Source organism: Botryllus schlosseri, chromosome 15, assembly GCF_051294905.1.
Source record: "Botryllus schlosseri isolate E-star chromosome 15, Bs_hap1, whole genome shotgun sequence".
In the NCBI taxonomy this organism is placed as follows: Eukaryota; Metazoa; Chordata; class Ascidiacea; order Stolidobranchia; family Styelidae; genus Botryllus; species Botryllus schlosseri.
The window spans coordinates 23,427,593-23,453,639 of NC_137250.1; the positions used below are offsets into that span (position 1 = coordinate 23,427,593).

At 40.1% G+C, this 26,047-nt stretch overlaps 2 protein-coding genes across 3 annotated transcripts; one reads left to right on the top strand and one right to left on the bottom strand.

The window, feature by feature from the left end:
- Positions 1-1,196: 1,196 nt before the first annotated feature.
- LOC145458041 (cilia- and flagella-associated protein 157-like) lies at positions 1,197-9,683 on the bottom strand. 2 transcript variants are annotated; one of them, XR_013921056.1, is made up of 11 exons: positions 9,479-9,683; positions 8,517-8,685; positions 7,216-7,350; positions 5,641-5,762; positions 4,716-4,878; positions 4,366-4,470; positions 4,152-4,297; positions 3,131-3,257; positions 2,225-2,368; positions 1,256-1,573; positions 1,197-1,222 (listed from the first exon to the last, which is right to left on the bottom strand). XR_013921056.1 is itself a non-coding variant. In XM_080336350.1 (10 exons), the coding sequence occupies exons 1-10, from the start codon at positions 9,637-9,639 to the stop codon at positions 1,325-1,327; spliced, it is 1,521 nt and encodes a 506-aa protein (XP_080192476.1). In that variant the 5' UTR covers positions 9,640-9,683; the 3' UTR covers positions 1,197-1,324. The 2 variants fall into 2 exon arrangements, 1 of the variants encoding a protein (XP_080192476.1); XM_080336350.1 differs by having other exon boundaries at positions 1,197-1,573.
- Positions 9,684-14,815: 5,132 nt separating this feature from the next.
- Positions 14,816-22,110, top strand: LOC145457816 (death-associated protein kinase 2-like). The gene is made up of 10 exons (XM_080336111.1): positions 14,816-15,074; positions 15,758-15,860; positions 15,917-16,035; positions 16,186-16,324; positions 17,408-17,537; positions 18,220-18,295; positions 18,351-18,503; positions 19,070-19,115; positions 19,556-20,153; positions 21,779-22,110. Exons 1-10 carry the CDS (start codon positions 15,010-15,012, stop codon positions 21,877-21,879), a joined length of 1,530 nt encoding a protein of 509 aa, XP_080192237.1. The 5' UTR covers positions 14,816-15,009; the 3' UTR covers positions 21,880-22,110.
- Positions 22,111-26,047: the final 3,937 nt, after the last annotated feature.

Consider the following 26,047-nt stretch of genomic DNA (forward strand, 5'->3'; position numbering starts at 1 on the left):
TGATTGACAACTAGTTTTAGGTCCAGTCATAGAACTTCTAAAATTCTCTTGCAACTTAATGATTAACAGCCCTGCAAATGTGATATCCAGGGCGATTTTTTTTGACATGTCAAAATTGTAGCGTTGGGTCAAAATTGTTCACAAGGTCAAAATTTTTTTTCATCTGCATTTCGTTTGTATCATACATTTTGCACTGTTGGTGAACTTATCATTTGATATTTTACAGCTTGTAGCCTACTTTATAGGCCTACAGTTGTAAACGGCCAATTGCTGCTCATGCTGCCCAACTGCTCATTGTCGATCATAAATGGTCAAATATAACAAATACGCAGACATGGTGTTGTGTTATGGTCAACGTACCGCAATATCCTAAATGATGAAAGACTTCTTGGGCATTGCATGATTCTTGAATTTAGAAGCGCATGATGAAAAATTGTGATGTAGACAACATTGTCAGAATGAAGCAACACGTTTTGTCACCAACAGTGTACGCACAACTTTTGTGTTGTTACCAACAACTGATGCTGTTGAACGTTCTTTCTCCATTCTTGGCATGCTTCTTAGTAAGGAAGGACATACAGTCATGCACTTTCTGCCCAAGAATGTAGGAAAGTATCTCTCGTTGTACTAAGCCTACAAAAAATTTGGATTATTTCTACCATAATACGTATCGTAACTACTGGAATTCTTCATAGGGCCAGATTTTGCTGAAAAAATTAGTTTGTTCATGTAAAAATTTGCCTGTTTCTAAGCCGAAAACGTTTTTTCAGGCCAAACTACTTCGTTAGGGCAGCCAGTTCCAACCAGAAATGAAGACAAGTGGTGCAATTTTAACATTATTTGGGAAAACGCCTAATTTTCATATGTTGGGTCAAAATTTGGTCAAAATCAAGTTGCTTGGGGCAAAAAAAGTCAAAATTTTGTTTTGTAGGTCAAAATTTTCCCTAAGGTCAAAAAAAATCGCCCTAGTGATATCGTATAACTATATGCAAAATCAGGTAAAGTGTATTAGAAAAGGCAGTTTGCGTAAGATAAATGTTTACTGTTCTGTCGAATCGCCACAGCTGCTGGGAGATTTTGAATTATTTGGTCAAGGTCTCTGCATTTGGTGCGGGGTCCGCCAATTGAGTAGCCCTGTCTTCTTAACTCATGCAATATTAGGCACCCTTACACAACATTACGATGTACGCCAGCCATACGTCAGCAAGTTTACTGCTTCCAAGTAATACCATAAAATCAGTCAAAAAGACTTGAGCCATTTGTGATTTATATTATATACAAAATAATAGTTTTAAAAAAGACGCTATGCATAAAGTTTACAATTTCAGCCATTCTTCTGAGGAATTGCCGGTAGTTTGGGCGTCTGCGCTAAAAATTCGACAAATTTTTTGTCCTTGTCGCCCTTTGAAGACAGTCGGTTGGGGTGGGATTGCGGGCGCGGCGCCGGGCGGGGAACGAGGCCAAGGTCTCCAAGTTTGTAATGCGGGAAGCTGTGCAGGGCCGCTCCTACGATGGTTTGACCCTTTGCGGGGAATTTACTCGATGATTTTGGTATCAGTGGTGCCATGATGGCCTGCAAAGAAAGTAGGGAACCGTGGATGAGATACGATATGCTGCATAAAGCAACACTACGCTCTAAATATGATATGCAATTGAATGATACATTGATTTTGAAAAAATAACGAATATTTTCAGCAGACACTCGTCAGGGGTAATCGTCAGCAACTAGTTGAGAATTTGGAAGAACTTTGTACTACAAGTGTTAGCTGAAAATATTCGGGTTAATTTCAATATCAATATATTATATACGGCATTCAAGATATGATACAATATCGAATTGTAGTCATAAGTGTGGATATCATATTGGCAACAGCCATTATCCTCACATGCCACCTGCTTCTAAATGCAGCTAGGAAATGTCCACGAAACGTGCCCCAATCCACCACCTCTGTCGTATCAAGGTCACACATTTCTTCATCACTGTACTTTCTCAACGTGAAAGCAGAGAAGCAATTTGAGATGGTTGTACTATCTTTTCATTATATCGCAATCTTGTGGTGTATTGATTTGATGAAGATTTTGATAAAATGATGATGATGATGTTACGAAGAAACTTTGTCTTACGAACTATGGCTGTTTAGCTGCCGTAATTAGACAAAGGGTTACGCAGGAACTCCATTTGATACATCATATTTAGAGAGCAATGCCTCTTTAAGGTCTTCACCTTTGGTTTCTGTTTGAAAAGTTCCGAGGGCGGAGGCGCTTTGCCGAGCACTGCTGCCGAATTGAGTATGAGGAGCAACCTTTCGATCATGGTTTGTCGTCTCACATCGCCGTCCAGTTCATCGTCTTCGTCCGATTGCAAAACCTGTGAAAAACGATGAAAATCTTACAAAGTTAAAGTTACAAGAAACAACGTACTATTAAATAATATATCCATAATTCAATCCAAAGCAAAATCTTTCTTTATACAATAATATTGTTATCGAAATATACCCGAATATTTTCGGCTGACACTCGTCAGGGAGATTCGGCAGAAACTAGTAGAGAATTGGAAAGAACATTGTACAGCAACAAGTTTATCACTAATTATGCCGCCACAGGCATGAAATTTCGAATAATCAAGGGGAACAGATCGCTTAAGCTCAATGTACTATTTGTAGATTATACTCAAATTTCTGCTGGCAAAACCTAGGTTAGCGTATTTTGGTAAAAGACGACTCCAATGCCCTCAAATGGGCAAACAAACAAACTTAAGCGATCATATGATCAGTTATAAATAACAGAAAAGAACACTACAGAATAGTAGAGAAAATGCAGGGAGTGCAGAGCAGTTTTTCTTGACTGTGGTGCAAACGAACCTCATGGGTTCGCTGGGTGTCAAGACAAGCAACAGACACATACAGCCGAATTCACTGTGGTTTGCTGTAAATATTCGTCATCATTTTATTTTCATGTTGTAATAGCTTCATTCTTTTAACACTTGTTGATGCACAGTTCATTTTGTGCACAAGTAATCTATTACAATGTATTAGATGTGTAATCTGTTAGATTTTTGTTTTTGAGACTAGGCCTTGCAACAGAGAATTGGTTTTCACACTATATGATCGTAGATTCCAGCTGAGCAAACCTCTGTGAGAGACATGGCTGTCGCGGCAAGCACATCCTCCAGTCTCTCCTTTGCCAATCTCTCGGATTCCTTCCTCTCTTCCATCTCCGCCAGCTCATTGTGAAGGTCGGACATTTGTTTCTGTAGCCTGCATAATGATGACAGGATAGTAGGCATGCAATGCATATGTGGTCAAAAAAGTCAGAAAAGCTACTCACGTAGAAGTAGCGATTTCTAAGTGTCGAAACTATTCCGATTGAAAGTACAAAACAAAGGGTATCAAACGTAGTCGAGTTAGCAATTTTGAAAAGTTGATTTGGTAGTGGGTTTGCAGCAAGATGCATATTCACGACTAATGCTAAATGGCTAATGGTCGCTGCAAATAGGTGCAATCTTCAGCAATATATTCAGCAGTCGCTGTGATGGTCTTTTGACAATTTTACACACCAAAAAACGATGTGAACTTATCCCAAATCCAAAGTGTTAAAAGCAGGGTTGTAATGAGTCGAGTCATGACTCGACTCGAGTCATTTTCTCATAATATGGAAATGACTCGACTCGAGTCAATCTGTGTAGTGACTTGACTTGGACTCGAGTCATTGCGCATGACTCGAGACTCAGACGGCCAAGACCGACATTTCATTGTCATTTCGAAGAATAGTAAAGTAACCACACTATTGGGATGTCGTATATTGGTACTGGTACTTGAAAATGTGACAAGAAACTGCTAAAAGTGAGGAAAACTAGAATATTATAAATGCGAACCATTCGATATCACCAAACATAGTTATGAAAAGTGGGTTTCACAAGACTTTAACTGGAAACTGAGCAGTCAACACAATGACTTGGACTCAAAATACCATGACTCGGACTCGACCCTCTGCTCGCTGACTTGGACTTGACTCGGTGGTGAATTGAAAATGACTCGAGTCAAAACTATAAAAGTGAGATTGACCTGTGACTTGGTTACAACCCTGGTTAAAAGTAAATAGTTTCCAACCCCCCTACTTGCAGCAAATGTCCTAACGATATATCAACATACTCATCGGCTTGGGATGTCAAAGCCATGTTGTCGTTTCGCAGATGTGCGGCTTCCAGATCGAGTTCCTCGTATTCCTGTTCTTTGGCTTCGTAGTGTTCAAGAATCTCTTCTTGCTGTTTCGCTTTCTCAGTCAGCATTCGGATCACCTGAAGTCATGAGATTTCTTATGGCTGTCATCAGTATAGAGGTTAAACTATTATAACTAGCAAATCACCCTCTGATTGCTGTGATTTTTCTTGGCCAGTTCCTCCTGATTGGTTTCTAAAACTTCGATCTGAATTCTTTGCTTACGATCCTTTTCCGTAAGGTCGTCATTTTCCTGTTCAAAGCAGATCCAAAACTTTATAGACATTAATAATAAACTCAACCGGCAGTTAACGGCTTGCGAAGTCAAAAATTTGGATGGAGAGACGTTTTGAGGTAGAGAACTTTGATATACAATTGAGTAATATATTCATATTGAAATAAACCGGATTACTTACCCCGGACTAGGGTCATTCATAAATATCCCGGTATATTTTAATTTCAACTTATTAATCAATCGTATATTGAAGGCAAAAATACCTGAATGAGATCTTTTGTTTTCTCTGACATTTTTGAGAGTTGCGAATTGATGGAAACATTTTCTCTAATGGTACGTTTGGTTGTATCGGCCATTTGCTTGTTGGAAACCTTCCTGAATTCGTTGGCGACGTTGTTCACGCGAAGAACCATTTCTTTTTTCAACCTGAAATCAATACGAAACGGTGAATGACCCATTAGTAAGAGAATGATGTTCACCTCCCTACAGAGAGAGAGAGAGAGAGTCTTTATTTTCATCCAACCAAAATACATAACACACGGCAGTGGCGGTGTGACAGAAAATATGCATGCACAGTATTCGGTATTAGATAGGAATGATCGATAAGACCGTGAAGGTCATCTAGTCTGATCACACCAGCATCAAACAGGTACACTTGACTCTAAACAGTCTGGCTGTAAAAAATGTTGCGGTAGTTAAAAAAAAATAGAAGAAAAATTAAACAATGGTGGCACATGATCAATGAAGCAATGTCTGGGCGAGGTAGGGCAACAGTGTTAGTGTAACGACAAGAGGTGATCAAGTAGGGCTTTTTTGAATCTATTATAAGGCAATTCACGGATATGTGGTGGCACATATTAGAAAATTGTTGATAAAAAGAGAATCTTTGTTCGTAATCCGCACAAATCATCAACATACGCAACAAAAATGCAATTAGGCGAAATGTGATATACAGATCAGCAAGGTTAGTACCAGTTGAGAACAAATGCTTTAGATTTAATAACAAAAATGCAGGAAAAACAATCGAAGAAGCCTATATTGTGTCTACATGCTGTTGGTCAAGGTGGGTGTCTGATGAAAAGACTATTCCAAGTCGTTCCGGCACCTCCCTATCATTTCGTTATATCGAAATCTTGCGACGTATTGATTTGTAAGAATTTTAATAGAACGATGATGATGATGCAGCACCTATCTTTGTCCACCACGGCCTTCCTTTCCAGATTGTAAATCACTTGTTTGTGATCTTCCTCCTGCTTTTTCAGCTCTTCTTCCATCATTCTGAACTTGTCGTCAAGTTCATCTTTCTGCACCTGTTGATGCAACGGGTAAACCCTAGTCAATTTCTAGTTTTCCTAAAAATGCTGTAGGAGAGTTGGACAACTAGAAAATTTACAGCTTTTCGAAATTAGATAAGAATTAGGATTATCGCTACACATTGTTTACCCGATTAAAATTAGAATTGCCGAACACGCGAAAACTTCGAAATTGAATCAAGTTCAGTTCGTATCAAATCACAGTTCATGAGCATGAGCATGACAATGACAAATGTCCGTACAGCAAGCTTGACTGATTTATCACTAGAGCGATTTTTTGACAAGTCAAAATTGTAGCGTTAGGTCAAAATTTGTCAAAATTGCTTGAAAAGTCAAAAAAAATTTGACCTCTGCATTTTGTTTGTATCGTATATTTTGTACTGTCGGTGAACTTATCATTTGATATTTTACAGCTTAGTAGCCTACTTTATAGGCCTACCGTTGTAGACGGTCCATTGTCTGCTCCTTGTGAATCATAAACGGTCAAATGAAACAAATAGGTTGACATGGTATTATGGTCAACGTACCGCAATATGCTAACTGAAGCAAGACTGCTTGGTCATTGCACGGTTCTTATATCAAGAAGCGCATGATGGAAAATTGTGGTGTAGAAAGCATATTCGGAATGAAGCAACACCGTGTGTCACCAGCAGTGCACGCACAACTTCAGTGTTGCCAGCCAACAACTGCTGCTGTCGAAGTATCTTTCGTTGTACTACAACAAATTTTAATTATTTCTACCATAATACGTGATGTAACTACTGGAATTCTTCATAGGGCCAGATTTCAGTAAAATACTAGTTGTTTTCATGTAAAAATTTGTCAGTTTTTAAGCCAAAAACGTGTTTTTAGGCCAAACTACTGCGTAAGCACGGACAGTCCCAACCAGAAATGAAGATAAGTATTACAATTTGAACATTATGTGCGAAAACACCTAATTTGCATACGTTAGGTCAAAATTTGGTCAAAATTCAGTTTCTTTAGGTTAAAAAAAGTCAACATTTAGATTTTTTAGGTCAAAATCTTCCGTTTTTTAGGTAAAAAAATATCGCCTTATTTATCACAATACAGTTCTCATGTACCATTTTCAGAAAATTTAGATTTGAACTAAAATTAGAGCACACATTAAAATAGAATTAGATTACCGGCATTTCGCTTTAATTAGTCAAATTACACAACTAGAATTATCTGAGTGTTCAAGTCTGCTGTACAGTGCGAAACAAGTTGAGCTCGGTATACAGACATTTCCCATTATCGTGATTATAAGAATCAGCTCTGATCTGATATGGATTCAATTTCCAAATTTTTGCGAATTCATTAATTCTTATCTAGAAAAAAATGTGCAGCTATAAAAATCTAATTGTAATCTAATTTGAAAAACTGAAAATTTTCTAGTTGTCCACTCTGCTCAACGTAGCATACACGAAAATTACAACACTAATGCCGTTACCCTGAACTCCTCCAAGGAGGCAAGTTTTCCGCCCAGAATCATATTTTCCGAGGTGTATTGATCTTTCATCTCCTGGAATTCGTTCTTTAGAGTCGAAAGCTGTTTCTCGTATGAGTCTTTCTCCTCGTCTTTTTCCTGAAAATGATGAGAATGAGAATATAACCCTATTGATGACACATTTACACCGGTTGGCTTCCGTGAATGGATCTACCAAAGCTCTTGTTGAATTCTAAAGATAGGCTAATCACTACAATATGATGATAACAATTTAGTAAACAAGACATTCTGGTGTAGGGAATTTAAAAGAATTGAAAATGACTCTAGTTGGAGTCGAATTTACAATTAATTTGAGCTGGGCACAATGATTCATGTACTTGAGTCTGAATGGAGTACTACCTTTTTCCAGGTATAATGCGCAAAATTTTACCGATTTTTTGTCCTAAAATGGGGGGTACATATTATGCATGGGTACAACAAGCCTTGAAAAAAGTCTCCCTCGAAATATAACTTGAAATCACACCTTTCTTCATGTTTGTTTTAATCGCGCATCACATCCAGTCATCGTGCCCAGTAATTAGTATTATCAGTGTTACACGCTGCCAATTAGCGAGAAGCGTGTTGCCTCCCAGCGAGAGTCGTCTGCGCTGCACAGCAGCAAGCAATCTCCTGCTGAGTTGGTTTGCCGTTTGTACGCAAGCGAAATTAGATTACTGATTGCTGCATACGCGCGCGGCAATCCTCACTAATTCATTGCGTCAACGACGGGACTGAACAATCGCATATACAACACGCCATGTGCGCAAGATGTAATCGCTGGCCTAAACATTATAGTCGCATCTCCAACAGGCCTGGTGCGCACGACATAATCGTTGGCCGAGCAATCGCATCTGTAATAGGCCTTGTGCCCAAGATGTCGCTGGCCTGAACTATCGCGTCGGGCCACGCAGGCTTTGACTGCTATCTACTATCATTGAGAGACAATGCCGTTAAGTGTATGATAAGCGAACGTATGTCATGATTGTTCAACAGTGACATCGCAAAACAGAATGACATGGAATACTAAAACACAACAATTCATGTACTGCGAATGCAGGGTGCGTACTATACATGGATACAGGCTTTTTCCCAGAATTTACACGCCATTTAAACGGTGCGTATTAAACATGGAAATTAGGGTAGGCCTATGATTCGAGACAAGTAGTGAGAGATCAGTTTTTCGAGAGCTGAAATTATACACAGCCTTGAAAGTTTCTTATTCTTAATCTTGAACAGAATGGGACAACACAACACAACATACACACCTTCTGCAATTTCTCAAGAGTCTCGTTGAGCTTGACAATCTCATCCATCCTATCGCTGAGTTGACGTTTCAGATACGAAACAACTTCCTTCTTGTCTTTCACTTCCTGATCGAATTTTCCCTCAAACTGTTTGTTTGAAAGCTCCAGCTCGTCGCATCGTACTTGGTATCTGCAATTGAACAATGTATTGATATTGAACTAAACCCGAATATTTTCGGCTGACACTCGTCAGGGGTAGTCGTCAGCAACTAGCAGAGAATTGGAAAGAACTATTCATATCAACAATCGTATCTCAAAATATGACATCACCGGCATGAAATTTCGACTAATCGAGTCAAAGAGATCGCTTAAGCTCATAGTAGTATTTTAGATGGAGCACAAACTCCATATATTGGTGAATTTCGATAAAAGTCGACTCCAAGGCACACAAATGACTCAACTAAGTCATATGACTCGAGATCGAGACTCGGACAGCCGAGACAGTCATTTCATTACAACTTCGAATAATAGTCAAGTTTTACACATGATTGGTATTTCGTCTATCAGTAATCGTACAAGTATATTAGAGCCAGAAACTGCTAAGAATGAGGAGAATTAGAATATTATGCATGCAAGGCATTCGATATCACCCAAGCAGAGTAGCAAAAAAACAGTGGGTTGAACATGACTTGAACTCTAAACTATACAGTGAACACAACGACTTGGACTCAGACTGGAGTCGCAACACCATGACTCGGGCTTGACCCTCTGCACCCCGGCTCGACTAGGTGATGAATTGAATATGACTTGACTCGAGTCAAAACTGTGAAAGTGAGATTGACTTGTGATTCGGAACCTCGTGACTTGGTTACAACCCTGGCAGTATACAAAAGTCGCAGAACCACTAGATTTGAAAAAGTAATAATTATATAATAGTGACAATTCATAAAAATATGAATAATTTGTAACTGTAACCTTCTCACCGGTTAACTCTTTGTTCCAGATCTTTAACTTGGATCAGAAAAAATTCTTTGCTCAACTCATTGAGTTCTTTTCCGCTAGTTGGTCTTTCCCCCGTTGCAGATCCATCTCCCTTGTCTTTTTTGCCCTTTTTACCCTTCTTACCCCCTTTTTTCTTTGCCATTTTAAAAAATGTGTTCCTATATCTGGTATGGTGTCATAAGGGGCACATACATTAAAGGCTACAGGCTACAGTACATACTTGGAAAACGAGATAATTCTAGTCGTCTAATTGGACTAATTAGTGCAAAATGGCAGTATTGTAATTCTAATCTAACTTGTTTATAAATTCTTTACTGAAATGAATGTGGTTTTGAAAGCAATGCTGAAATGTTTCTATGCTCAATCTAATTTATGGTTTTCCTGTAAATGCCTCAGCAGAACTGTATAGTGTGAAACGAGCCAAGCTTGGTGTACATGCATTTGCTATTCTCATACTTATGAGGATGAACTCTGATTTGACATGAAGTGAACTTGATTTCTGCAGTATTTCTTACGAATTTGGGGTCCATCTACTTTGTGAATGTCGGCAATGTCGGTGCAATGTCGGCGCAATGTCGGCAATGTTGGCGCAATGTCGGCAATGTTGGCGCAATGTAGGTGCAATATACGAACTTATACCGTGAAATATAATTATATTCAAATAATTATAACTGATATTATACTTGACAGATAGCAATGTCGATGATGTTGCCGCAATGTCGATAATACCAGCGCAATGTCGACAATGCCGGCGCAATGTCGATAATGTAAGCGCAATGTAGATACAAAATACGAACTTAAAACTTACAATATACACCCAATACCATAGATATGTATATTATAAGGTATAAGTTCGTATATTGTACCTACATTGCGGCGACATTGCTGATATTGCGCCGAATTATCAACATTGCGCAGGCATTGTCGACATTGCGCTGGTATTATCGACATTGCGGCAACATCGACATTGCTATCGGTCAAGTAAAATATCAAGCAGAGCATACTCACCCAATTAAACATGTAAGTTCGTATTTTGTATCTACATTGCAGCGACATTGCGCTTACATTATCGACATTGCGCCGGCATTGTCGACATTGCGCTGGTATCATCGACATTGCGGCAATATCATCGACTTGCTATCTGTCAAGTATAATATCAGTTATAATTATTTGAATATAAGTATATTGCACGGTATAAGTTCGTATATTGCACCTACATTGCGCCGACATTGCGCCGACATTGCCGACATTCACAAAGTAGATGGACCCACGAATTTGGAGTCTAATTCAATTCCCAAGTTTCTGCGAATTCGGTATTTCTAATCTCATTGGGAAAATCTAAGATTTTTCTACATGCCCTACTCTGCTACAGTGGAATCGCAGAATTAGAATCGAGATGTGGATAACAATGTACTGCATTACTGGTATTCATTACACTGGGTAAAACGGAGATAGGTAGTTACTGAAACCTGGCTCAATCCTCTTCTTAAAACGTGAGTTGCATCACAGCTTTTCTAAGATTGTCTGATACGCCATTATATTCAGGTTACTGTTGCTTGCTGAACCAAACTATGTTGTGTGTGATTTTCCCAGTGATTTATCAAATATGATAAATATCATTATCTTTTAGAACAAAATAATTCGAAGGCGACGTTCTCATCATCATTGGTTTATTAGCAATTTTATCAGTTCAATACACCACAGAAATGCGATACAATGAAAAGACAGGAAGATGTCTATCTTCTAGGCAGTTGAATACTAGTCTGGGTCGAGACACGATCTGACATATCGACTATGCCTACCGACACTTGTCACTTGATTTTCATCGCTTGCCCATTCATGTTATCATCTGTTACTTTTCATTCAGTGTGCATAACATAACATAACATGGTTGGGTTATATTTTTTATCTGAACAAGTCACACACAATGTACAATGCGATAAGACACAATGCGATGTCATGTCTCTAATTTACACTGTTCTAGGTCAATGTGGGTGTCTGATTGAAACACTAATCCTAGTCGTTTGGACGCTGTCCAATCTTTTCATTTTATCGCAGTCTCGTCGTGTTTTAAAAAGACGTAATTATTAATAAACTGAATTGAAGCTGAACTCAGTCGCTTGTGTTCACTCGCTTATTGTAGCTATGGAAATAACAGCGTCACCAAGTGACTGAAACTCCGGTTCTACCCAGACATGATGTCCGAATGAGAAAGAGAGATATGAAATTTATTTTTTCGCCTGCACCATCGCGATGCTTTTGACGACGGAGATGCGATACGACCGTAAGGTCACCTAGTCTGCATCTACACCCCTTTTTTCTCCCCCATGCTATCCGTGGATGCTGAGCGCGTAGCGGGATAGCTGCGGATACCAATTTTCGAGTCATTTGGTCAGACCCGGCCGGGGATCGAACCCGCGACCTACCGATTTTAACGGTATATATTTTGGGTAATTATAAATAGCACGAAACCACTTTGTCCTTGTGATCTTGACTGCGTGTGTACAAGGCAGAATCTGTCGCACGTTAGTCCAAGCCGATCACTGCCGTTGACGCTGGTCGGTCAAGGAATATCTACGCAGCGAAGTCTACAGTACTCTGGAGTCAGAATACACAAGTTTAACACCATAAAGACTTTCGCCCCGCGTTATACTGATCAAGAAGCCGGACGCATCGCCAATACCCTATATAGAGACTATAGGTCTCTATAATTACACTATATCGCTCGGTATATAGCAGGGATATCTAGAACTTCTAGATATCCCTGGTATATAGTAGGCATACAGTACGCAACACAGTACGGATATACCGAAGAGATGATGTCCGAGTTGAAACACAGTCCAAATCTATCACAGACATGATGTCTGAGTGGGAATACAGGGCGAACATACCGCAGACATGAGGTCTGAATGGCGGAACACAGTGCGAGCAGACCTCAGACATAATGTTCGAGTGGCAGCAAAGTACGAACATGCCCCAGACATGGTTTGCGATTGACAATACACTATGCAGTCCGAATCCACCCCAGGCCGGCCGCTGGCATACAATATCTGTTTACAAAGCGACCACCGACCAGCAATCGGTAGCTGTCACTGGGTAGTAAACCGTGAGTCACGTGTTGCACATCTTTCCGTAGGTTAGTAATCACACCGGTCCCCAGACGCAAAGTCTGCTATCAGTCAGTATCCAGTCATAATGCATCAAGTCTAGTCTTTACGCACAGTCTTTAAAAAGACCCCTGGAGGTACAGAACTTTGAAATACAATTGAATGGCATATTCATATTGAAGTAAACCCGAATATTTCGGCTGACACTCGCCATAGTAATCGTCAGCAACTTGTAGAGAACTGCAAAGAACATTCCATATCAACAATCGATTACGATTACCCCTGACGAGAACGAAAATCAGACGAAGATATTCGGATTTGTTTCAATGTGAGTAGACAAATAAATTGGGAATTGTAGTTCTGTACCTCCGAGAGCACGAGACAGCACGGGAAATCAGTATTGGAGCGTGTCTGGCTTGTGTGGAGATGATGTTGCGAGCAGGCGGCAATGGCAAAGTGACGAGATCCTGAGCCCAGGATTACCCCACGTTCCGGTGATTGCTTCGAAGTTCGAACGCCGTAACGGGGACGCTATACTTGCTGTTTATGCCCATGATCGAAATACGTGCAGAGAAATTCAGACCTAAGCTGCGTGCAGAACAAATCCATCATTAACGACCACCATACTCAGGATGACTGAAAACTTGATGCTGGTCGCACAAGCTTCCGTAGCGAGCTGTATGTTACCCGTCCGTGATTTATGCATGATCTTATAAATTTATAATTTTTTTTTTTGCAAGAAACTTTAAATAATTTGAGTATTCTATATTTAGGCTTCTCGTTTGACAGTGATATTTTAGGAAAGGGCGGTACCTCGATTATTATTTCTCAAATTCCAAGCATGAAACTTAAATTTCCAAAATAAAGAATTACAGCACTCCCGAGACTCGATCCCGTCGCCTAGAGGTTTGTTATAGAGCCGATTTTCGAATACGCCGAAGTATCACCACCGAATGAGGCGTCTGAGATTGCTCGCGAACCGTTAGGCTCAACTTTCTCATGATTTTATCGAGATATTTCTGAACAGTGTTACCGTACGTCGTCTTTTAATAGGATTTTTCCTCCTTTTTCGATAAATTGAAAGAGTCCTCGAAGGACGCCTAAATGTCTTATTTCTTAGGAATTTGTCCTCTTTTTTTCTGTAAAAAGGATTAAAATGCGACCTAAAACGCGATCCCGATGCAGCGAACGTCATAGTTTCGTAAAAATGGGGTGAATCGGGAGTCGAGTCAATTTGATGACTTTTTTTTATTTTAGTCAGCACCGAACTATCGGTCGAAAAATTTTCAAAATCACCGGTCTTCTTGTCCGGTGCTGGAGCTTTCCAAATTTTTGGAAAGTGTCCTCTTTTTGGATCTCAAAATATGGTAACCCTATTACTATATGGCCCCGGAAAATCAATGTGATAAATACCGTTGTCAGCAGTGACACTGCAAAACGTAAATGTTGCAGTAAGTTCAAATGCTCCTTTGTTGCAGACCCAAAAATATGACAATTAGGCTACGCATCACAAATAAAAGTAAATTGGAATATTTTCGTGTGTATTCGGATTCCAGTGATGGGATCATTATCCCCATCCCTATCCCCAAATATGCTGTGGTGCTGACCTTGCTATTTGTTTAGTTATCAGCTTACAAACTTTTTGAGGCGGGTCGCGAACACAAAATTGGGTCGCGACCACAAAAAGGTTGGGAACCACTGTTCTATCCGCAGGACTACTCCAATACATTTATTATTGTATCGCAATCTCGCAGAGTTTTGAATCGATGAAATTCGGCGCCAAAAGCACACCAAGAAACTTTCCGTCAATCTGTCACATAATTGTGGGATAGTCGAAACCGATATCTGTTCTCTGCATATGTTGGTTCGAACACTGTACCCACACCAACTTCTTACAATAATGATAATGGAAAACAAATTATATAGTATGACCCGTTAACGAATTCCGCAAATAACTATGTCGTCACGAGCCGGAATGCAGCTGTTCTGTGACGCATCACTGAATCACTGTGCGATGTCATCTTCCGTGTGGTTATCTCTCCCAAGTCAGTCGATTAGCAGTAATGATACGTTCCTGCCTTGTTTCTTGAAGATACTTGACGCGAACATTAGCAATAGTGTTCTGTATGGCGTCCTCTTGAGTGCCATACATTCGACTCGGGTAGATATCCATTTACGTCTTCCAGAGAAGGATTAGACGTTGTTGAGTGTGACAAAAATATGCACGTTATTCATAGGTGTGCTGCGTCCTTAATTCGAAAGAATTTAACGTAGTTGGGCTTGCTAGGGGATTGATATGCAGGTGGAAAACAAATGTAATCGGACCATAATGTGTGGTGCGATATGTACTTATATATCAAATTTATACAGATTATGAAAATCATGATGTTAATATCTAAGACAGTATGACGATAACAATTAGGCAGGACAAAGTGGAAAAACATTACACCATCACTAATGAAATCGGCAGGTAAGCTATCGTTAACAATAGCCTACAATCCTACATGTAGTGTAGGCCTACTATATTAAGGGATGATTCCAGTGGTGGCCCTACGATTGGGAGGGGGGGCAGCCGAGGTTTCAAGGCTTCCACAGCGTAAAACCCAATCAAACCTGTAATTATCGTCGGTAAATTAATTCTTACTGGCGAGGAGCTCGTAATAACAGTACTCGAGAAATAACACGTCACTTGAATTATTACAATTAATACTCGATTCAGGGTATAGTACCCGAGTCTGAATCATTGCGAGATAGTGTAATGGCTATGTGTCCGGCTTCTCGAGCGGTAGGGTCGTGGGTTCGATCCCCGGCCGGGTCATACCAAAGACTCGAAAAATGGTATCCGCAGCTATCCTGCTAGGCGCTCAGCAATCACGGATAGCATGGAGGAGAAAAAAAACGGGGGCGCAGACTAGATGACCTCATGGGGCCGTATCGCAACTCCGTCGCCAAAGCATCTCGATGGTGCAGGCGAGAAAGAATATCATCTCTCTCTCTCTCTCTCTCTCACCGCTAACTACCATTAACACCATTGTGAGGGTTTCGACAAACTCCACCCATGGGACGAACTATCGATGGTTGGCCTATCAACGAATGTTATGCAGCTTTCCAATAATTGGATATGCGTTGTTATTTCACGTTGGTCTCTTGCAGCGGTCAGTTTGCTGTCGTCAAAAAGTGCTGTCATATAGAGACGGGGGAGAATTACGCCGCCAAATGCATAAAGAAAAAGAAAGCCAGGGGCAGTCGACGTGGGGTGAGAATCGTTTCAAACTCGTCTCGGAAAGCGAGCGAAACTTGATTTGTTCGAAGGTATTGCGTGAGGACATCGAGCGGGAAATCAGTCTGCTGACAAACGTCTGTCATCACGGGATTATCAAGCTGCACGAATGTTTTGAAAGCAAGGACGAAATCACGTTGATATTGGAACTGTGAGTCCATTGATCGCCCTCAAACTATCACAGTTCGACGTTACGCGATGGAATTGCGACTAGGGCTGATGGGCATAACGATTCGAGCATAGTCGAATCTGAGCCCGCCTAAAAGATACGTGGACTTGATCATCGACCAAATTTTTTCAGAGTAGATGGAGGCGAACTGTTCGACTATCTGGCCGAAAAAGAATGCCTTTCGGAATACGAAGCCGTTCATGTCATCGAGCAGATTCTTGACAGCGTCGGATATCTCCACGAGAAGGAAATTGCTCACTTTGATTTGAAAGTGCGTGACTGTTTGTAACAAGCGGACAGTTTTGTCTACATTATCAGACCAGACTTTTACAACAATAGATAATACTATCTGTCTAATTAGACTAATTACAGCGAAATGCCGATAATTTAATTATAATCTAATTTGTGAAATCTTTCTATGCTCTAACCTTAATTCTGGTCCAATTTCTGGTTTCTTGAAAATGCTACAGGAAACTGTATAGTGCGAAACGAACATAGCTTGCTGTGCAGACATTTGCCATTTTTGTGCTTATGAGAATGAACGCTGATTTCATATGAATTAACCTAGAATTCAATTTCCGAGTTTTCGCGAATTCAGTGATTCTAATTCTAATCTAATTTTTAAAAAATTGTGTAGCTATAATTCTAATTGTAGTCTAATTAAAAAAAATGGTGTAGCTATTATTCTAATTATATTATAATTTGGAGAAGCTGAAAATTTTTTTGTCGTCCAACGTTTCTACACTGACAATATTTTTTGGTGGTTAATTTCTTAGCGCGAATGTTTCTTTCGACTCGATTTGACCTCCTCCCGTCATCATGTTTAGGTTTCTGTTCTACTAGCGTACGCCCCAGAGTCATCGAAAGACCTCATACTTAATTTCCTATACACGTTGTAAATATGGTGTGGGCGTACGATTTCGCCAAGAACCTTGCAGGAAGTAATTCTGATAACTTATAGTATTGTGGATGGAGTTGCGCTATTCCGTCATCAGTATACAATTGAATAGATATTCATATTGAAGTATACCGGAATATTTTCAGCTGTCACTCGTCATAGGTAGGCTATTCATGGTGTTCATCGATACTTTAGTCATTTACACCAGACCATTTTTGATTATTATTCCGTAGCTGCCGACTTGTAGCACGACCCACTTCTAGGTTTTTATAAGACATCGCTTACACGGATGAGATGGCGAGGCGGGGCCTAGATAAACCTCTAACATTTAGGTAGGATTCCGGAGTCATAGGTAATCGTCAGCAACTAGTAGAGAATTGAAAAGAACATTGTATATCATATATCGCAGTGCATATAGTTTGCACGTAGTCAAACCATACGTTGTGTTTCACACAGCCTGAAAACATCATGATTTACGATTTCCAAGACGACCGACCGAGGATCAAACTGATCGATTTTGGTTTGGCTCAAGTTGTCCGGGCAGGTCAAGAGCTTAAGAATATGCACGGAACGCCAGAATTTGTTGGTGAGTCAAGAAAATGTTTTATTGCGACGAAGCCGTAGAGTTTAGCGAAGAGCAGGTCAGGTCTGAGTAGTTATCTATGGTACTCCAGTAGAAGTAGGAATGACGTCGTAAATTTCGACTGAACTACAACTAAAATTAACCATTTCCAAGGCCGTTATCGGGGCACAGGAGCTACTTTGCCATATTTTATGACACAAGGCGATGCAAACATACCTCAAAACCAAACGTAGTCGAAGTAGTTACCGTCGGTACCCAGTAGAAGTAGAAGTAACGCCGTAAATTTCTACTCAACTAGAATTAAAAGTCGTGCTTTACAAGTAAGTAAAAAGTGAGTATTCTAAGCCTACTTTTGCCTGAAAAACTGAAAACTGACAAGTAGAAGAAGTCAAAAATCATAACAACTTGAGAAAGTAGTGCGAGTAGGCAAATTCTACCTGAAGTACTTCGAATGTAGAAGTATTGATCCCCTCTCCAAAATTACATCTAATTGACAGAATCCAAAGTCTAAAATGCAACTAGTTTGGCCAACAAATCTGTCAATTAAGAGTTAGTACTCAAAGTATACCCAAAACCTATTTCAGCACGATAAAAAATGAGGAGTAATTCCATACTGCTCAAGTATAATTTTGGGTTACGGCACGGTGTACGCGAGAGTTCGATTACAACTTGTACGCTTTCACAGCACCCGAAATAATCGCTTACGAGCCGATCGGACTTCCTGCAGACGCGTGGAGCATCGGAGTAATCACATACATATTGTAAGTTAGTCAGCTGATAGCCGTTTGGTGGGCCTGAGACTTGTATCAATTCCAGATTGAGCGGATGTTCGCCGTTTTTGGGAGACAGCAAGACGGAAACGTTCGACAACATCACAAGAGTCGATTACGACTTCGACGACGAGTACTTTGGCGACACGAGCGACCTCGCCAAAGGTTTTATCGACGGGCTGCTTATCAAGGATCCGAGGTACGCCTGATCGGATTGGATGTAGGATAAAATGGAATTGCACAAATATTAATGACCAAGTAAAGTTATAGATACCTTAATCTGTTCTGAAACGACGTCACAATTAATAAACCGCGAAATCTCATGCGTCAAAATTACCGGATCTCGACTACGCACAGTTGGACAACTGAATAGTATATTTTCGGCAGGCACTCGTCAGCGGTAATCGTCAGCAACTAGTAGAGAATTGGAAAGAACATTGTATATCAACAATCGTATCACAAAATATGACGTCACCAGCATGGAATGAAATCTCAAATGCGAGAGCGTTCATTGTACTATTTTAAGATGGTACACGAACTCTTTCTGTAGACAAAGCTTGGGCTGATGTATTTTGATAAAGGTCGACTCCAAGGCACACAGATTAAAGTGTGAGCGGCCCCTTCCGATGACGCGAAATCTGTCGTCTCGATATTTCTTTTGCACAAGCGGGGTTATCCAACAGATGTTTGCCAATGGCAGAGTTTATGGCCTTTGATCGCTCAGTGTCAAGCTTACGACCCTTAATTGATTCTGTTATTTTCAAGGAAACGGCTGACTTTGGCGCAATGCAAGGAACATCCGTGGATAAAGGTACTGTTTTACGTCCCACTTGATGTTTGTATTAGTGAAGGACAAGTAGCCTACTTAGCTGCCACCACCGACACCGATTTACGCTCAATACTATAATAGGCTACAATGTAGGCTAAATGCTACTGTACTGACACTGGGCATTACTACTTTTGAAGCTATAACGACTCCAGTATCTTTCCAAACCTTTCAGTTGCTATTTTCTTTTTGAAGGCATTTGGAATGCTATGTAGATCGCTGTCTGTATAGTTACAGTCTGCTTGACCAGTAGATTGCTGCTATACTTCAGTAGCATTAGTGATCAGACTTTACGTGGCGAATCTGTATAGCCTACTCGTTTCACACAATCGCAGAATACAGTAAGACCAACATTCGTGTAACGCAACACTTCAATATCGTTTTAACAGTTGACTTCGTTTGTGAACTTTTGTGTATTCACGTAGATGGCAAAGAGCATACCTCCACGGTTGGACGCAATCATAGAACCTACAAAAAAGCAAGAAGATGAAGAAGAAACTTCATCTACATCTTCCCCAGAAATCGCATCAGACGACAGAACTGACACTCCAGACAGCAGCCCCGGTACTTTATCTCCGACAATCTCCGACGCGGCGTCGAACAAACCGGATTCTCCGGTTCAGCGGACTTCAGAAATTGCTGACACCCGCAAAATAATACCCATACCTATTATCCACGAAACTAGCAAGTCCAAGTCGAAACGCAGGGTCGTGTCAATACCCGTTCATCACGAGAAGATTGACAAATTGCAAAGCTCAGTCAGATTTCGGCGCCGCCGGATGATGGAAAGCCCGCCAAGTTCCCCATCTAGCAGTCTAGACGTGGACGCGCTGCAGAATCAACGCAAAAATCTGGAACGCGACATGAGAATACTCGGGGAGAGCAGCCATGTGCTTCCCGATGACGAGATACATGTTATAAGGCGTCGTATGGAGACGCGGGCTGCCGACCTGATAGGAGTGTTGGAGTCTTACAAGAGTAATAAAGCTGCTAAACAGAAGAAATCGCTGCTCGGAGTGAAAAGTAAGAATATTATGTTACGGAGATGATCAGTACAGTTTATTTTATTAAGTCAAATTTCGTCAAATCAATACATCTGATGATCGAGATCCAATCAAAAGATAGGAAGGTGTCGAAACGATTTGGAGTAGTCTTTGAAATCGAACAGTAGTAAAGATCTTTACGATTTCGGAGTACTCAAGTTGATTTTGCCCATTTTCACTCATTGCTTAATTGTTTGTTTTCTGGCTATACTTCCGTTTCCACTTTATCATTTTTTAGACAAAGCTATTTCTTTATACAATTTCGATTTTGAATGGTACAAAATAATTTTGTCTTGAATCCCATGAAATAGCGACTACATCACAGTAACTGAATTGGAAATTGGATGAATTTGTATCGTAAATTGTCGTTTTTCGTTAGTCGCACACGCACAGACGCGTCTTGCAATTTCGGAAGTAACCATCTCCGATTAACTGCTGAAAGAATGCAACACCGCGACCAAGTCTACTTTTAGAACTACTCCCTTGAATACTTTACACACGCTTGATTTTCAACTGCCATCAGTTTATGTATAGCTTTGACATGTCTTGAAAATTGTTACTTCTACTTGTAATTGAGTGAAAATTTAAGGCGAGATTTGTAGGCTACCTCGACGTGAGTAGTAACGCTGACTACTTCGACCACTGTTGATCCTTCCAACACCCGCAATTTGTGTAGTTTCACGGCTTTGGCTGATTGAGCAAATTTGCATGGATATTCCCGCTTCTTATGTACCTCCGTAAGCTGCGGGATTATAGGGTTGCATTTAAAACAAAAATCAATTAAAAACAAAAATGTTTAAAACAAGGCCCTAATTTAAAATATGTTTTTTTTTATTTTTTATATTTTTTGTTACTTTATTGTTTTTTTTAAAGCTATGACGTCACAAATATTCAATTGTGACGTGATACTAGATTGACGATTGTAAATATACCTCCTTTGACGAAATATCTGTACTAGAACTGTTGAACTGACTATTTTGTGGGTTCCAGCCTTACCATATCGATATACGTCGGCTAAATCGGGTGGTAATTGTCCTTAGGCTCATACAACATGTTTTTTGGAAAGCATTTACACAATTATGGCATAATCTTACAACTTAAAAAAACACAATTATTTTTAAAACGCCTTTGTTTAAAACGCCGTTCAAAACATGTTTAAAACAAAGTGTTTTAAAACACCGTCTGTTTTAAATGCAGCCCTATCCGGGATATGTTAACATATTTGATGCCTTGTATACCAAACGGCCGTGACATTGGGATACCGTATGTCCTCTTTTAAGAGGATTTGTCTTCTCCTCTTAATAAAACTAACAAATCCTATTTTTCGCAATCCGTCCTCTCTTTTTGATTTGAGTACAAGGCGACTATGGAGAGACGACTAATAAAGTCAACTCTCCAACTCCATAAAGTACCCCTGATAATCGGCTTCTTCCGGAAATGGCAAGGAAAATTGACCTTTTTTAAAATTGTAAGTAAACCTACCGGGCGATCAGTATTGTGAGCATATTCCATCCCAAATTTCCCTCTTATTGTAACTTGAAGAGAGTGTCCTCTTTTCGGATCTTAAAATATGGTAACCCGTCGTAACACGTGTTTATTTTCCAGCTATGGTTCCCAACCTAATGAAGCGACTGGAGCAGACCAGGATTCGTTTCAAGAATTTGATGGATATGGACCTAGGCGACAACATACGAACATCTAGATGAGCACCGGGACGATTTTACAATAGTCAAACGACTCGAATTAATATAATACCTGCACGGAGTGCACAGAACCCTCTTTTCAATTTCAGCATATATAAAGTTTTCTTTTTGTCACTTATAGCATATAGCATCTTGATGACATCTTTTTTAAACTGATTTGATAATGGCACGGTATCTGCCGATGGAATTTAGATACAGTGGCATAGCCAGAGGAATACAGTATGAAAACACCAACTATCTAATATATGAAATGAAAAATAGTCACGCGCAGCTAGGCTACGTCATCAGGAATAGTGTTGGAAATTCGAGACCCACCTGGGCCAAGGCGATGAAATGAGGCATATACACAGTACACACACGATGAAAAGATATGAAGGGTAACAGAAAGGGGCAAGCGACAAAATGAGGTGGCACGAAGAGAGAGATATATAGACAGGGTTTTAATCAGGGCTGTGGAGTCGGTAAATTATACCACCGACTCCGGCTCCGACTCCTCTCATTTTCAATATACCGACTCCGACTCCGACTCCAGCATTATTACCAATTTACTTCGAAAATTATAGGCCACATTGTCCGTTGAATGACTATCATACAACCATTAAACATATGCAAACATATGATTAACGGTGGCATGCTAAATTGTTTCATTGTGGCACAGCTCGAATTATCCACTATGCAATTAACATGAACGAAAGATTTGCTAAATATCCTTCCTTTTTCAAGTTTTTATAACATGGACTCTCTAATATCCTGAAATGTATGAATCATTCAAATATGGCCTGGATGTGCAACTGATAAATCGCTTCTCAAAAGATTTGGTGTTCTAAACTTAGAAGATATGAGGAAGCTAGAAATTGCCAAGTTTATGTATCAGTTCCATTGCGGTCAATGTCCCTCAAATTTCAAGGACTACTTCACCTCGGAGACAAAAGCGCACAAGTACAGCACATGCGCGTCAACGAAGAACAACTACCATATGATCAGGACTGAATACAAGAAAACGCATTGCTCTATCAAGTATGCCGGACCCCAATTGTGGAACAGCATCTCGCCGGCTATCTGACAGTCGTCGAGCATGTCCGCATTCAAGTCGAAATACAAGCAATTTCTTCTAAATCAATACTAGCCAGTCTTCAGGATTACCGGACCACGACCTAACATCGACCTCGCCCTCCGCCACATGCCACACCATTTTGTCGCTTGCGTCTTATATTCTCTGCATTACTTTTCATTCAGTGTGCATGCCTCTTATTTACTTCGCCTAGGCTAAGGTGGGTGTCTGATCTTAATGGCTACTCCAAGTTGTTTCGACACCCTCCTATCTTTTCATTGTATCGCAGTCTTGTGATGTTTTGAAACGATGAAAATATTAATAAACCTGACTGACTGACTGACTGGCAGATATCCAATCCTGTATAATAAAAATGTAGATAAAAAATCCAAGTGTAGCTCTTGTGTATGAGTCAGCAACTATAATAAAGAGATTGAACTTACTAATTTTGTCATTGCACACTATCCTGATTACAAGCACACACACTCTTACTACTAATAGACATTGGTCATAAATGGAATTTAGTTAAGTAGTCGAAGACCATAGCCTATGTCTACTTGTCTAGTCTACATGTACTTAATCAAGTATTCAAGGATTGGACTTGAAGTCTTTCTTAATCATTTGTTCGACCCAAACAGCTAAGCTACACTACAAATATTTTTAATTTTGTCAAGTGGAAAGCATCGTTTGGTCATATTTAGATCATTTTTACAATTTTACAAAACCAGCCAATGCATTTGCTCTGTCACAGTATCATGGTATAATTCCAAAAATTGCATCAATTTTGACTGCATCGCGAAAACGCATATTGCGATTTTCTTCCCCTGTGCAACTGAGTTGTAATTTGCAAGCAATGTCAAATTTTATCCATACCAGGGGTGGGCATATTTTTCGGCCAAAGGAACACATGAGATTTACAAACCATTGCGCGGGCAACTGGAATGTTGATAGCCCTTTTTCAGTCGTCCGATAGGAGCGAACCGAATTAGGTAACATTGCAAACAAGACTTATATTAATACGCTCTAAAATTGATAACAATATGTCATGCAACTGTGCAGTGCGCAATCAGGCCCTGGTCGCGCGAAGCGCGAATTTTTTTGCAAGATAATGACTGAATTATATCAATAAATATGTTGCTAACATACATTGGGGGTCGCATCTGTATATCAATGGACTCATTTGGCAAGGACAGGATTATTCGACGTTTAGACGTAGCAAAATCGACGGTATCAGTGAACAACTGAACAGTGAACATGCCTCTATCACTTTGTGCAAATGTTTTGTCGACGACCTCGCTGCGAGTGCATATGCGAAGCCGCATGTTGGACGACACGTTATCTCCTAATTGCGCATACAGTTAGACTCAATTCTGTGAATAATACGTATTTCTAATTTTCAGAAGGGGGCTCAAATACTGAATGCAAGAAATCTAGTGACAATGAATCATGCGAAGTACCGAGAAAAATTTCAAGTCAAATAAATCTGCTATGAAATATTCTACTTTATGGTCATATATACGAAGATCTGGGATAAATGTGGCTGGCCCCTGGATACGTCAATGTGTCAGAACTGTTGTTTTAGTCATCATCAAATTTTGCGGTCATGCTAATCAAATTTTGGTTGGCCTTGCAATTGTACCTGATGTCATAAATAATTTCGAGAATTACCTCGCAGGCCACACCTAACCTTCTCGTGAGCCAAATTTGGCCTGCGTGCCACGGGCTGGTCGCACCTGATCTGTATGGTCATTAATAACAGTGATTGGTGGTACATAAAAATTATATTGAAAATTATTTGAAAGCAAATGTTTTCATGATAGAGAAGTTGGAGTCGGAGTCGAAGTCAGGGTCATTCTCACAAATTCCGACTCCGACTCCAGTCAGTATTTCCCCCACGACTCCGACTCCAGCTATTATAGTTTTCACGACTCCGATTCAGTTTTGAGTTCGATCCGGTTAAATCAGGGATCACCAACACGAGGCCCGCGGGCCGTATGCGGCCCGCGACCTGATTTGAGATTTCGCAAGAACGCTTGGTAAAGCGTTTTGAAATGCTGAAATTGTGAATTTGTAGTTTAAAAATATTAAAAATAAGCTATTCTTCTGCGCCGAACATTACTATTCCTCGCTAACTGATATAGCTTCGGCGATGGTAATAATAGCATTCCTTGGAGGAAGGAAATTAGCTGATATGAATGGACGTATTTTCTTGACATGCAATGGCCCAGGCGTTTTACCTATATAGCGTAGGGTTACCATACGTCCTCTTTTGAGAGGTTTTGTGCTCTTTTTTGGGAAATTGACCTTTTTCTAGGAAAAATTATTAAAATGTGATGAAAAAAACTCCACCCCGACTCAACGAACGTCATAGCATAGCAATTTACAACGCGTCCCATTCCTATGCTATATATCGCGGTTATCTTGAGCTCCATGACTAGTATTTATTACCTGAGTTCATTGAATCCTGTAACTAGCATCTTTCAGTCCCGAAGCTTTTAAGCGATGACCCGCAATTCACAATATGCAATCCGAAATCCGTGCTGACTCACGACCAAGCGTAAACACTCCCTACATTCGTGACATCACGAATTGCACACACTGATAGGTTCTGCAACGGAGCGTAGCGGAATGCCATAATAATACCGGGTATTAGTTAATTGGTGCAAATGGTGATTAGGCTTGGTTAGCTTTTGCACACATAGCTACAGTTCGCCGTGATACCATATATTGAACGTTTGTGAGAACTCTATTTACTACAGCCGGAGAAAGCCATTGAACTTTACTGTTTATTTTGAACGGGACTATATGTCTGACGTAGTGATAGATGAGTAATATCTCGCAGCCTACCGTATCGTTTCGGTATCGAGACTTCCTACAGCTTAGCTCATACACTGCAACCGTATTGATATGCGGCAGGCGTTGGTCAGTTATTGAAAGAAAGGAATTAAGTATCAGCTGGAATCTGCACTGCAAATTGCCATGTAGTGTGCCATAATCGTTTGAAACATTTCCTATGTTTGCTGGTGTTGAATTGAGGAGAAATGACCAAACTGAACGTTGAACAAATTATATTTAACTTTAATTAAGGACTATAGTATTTCTGAATGTTCATTTACTTTC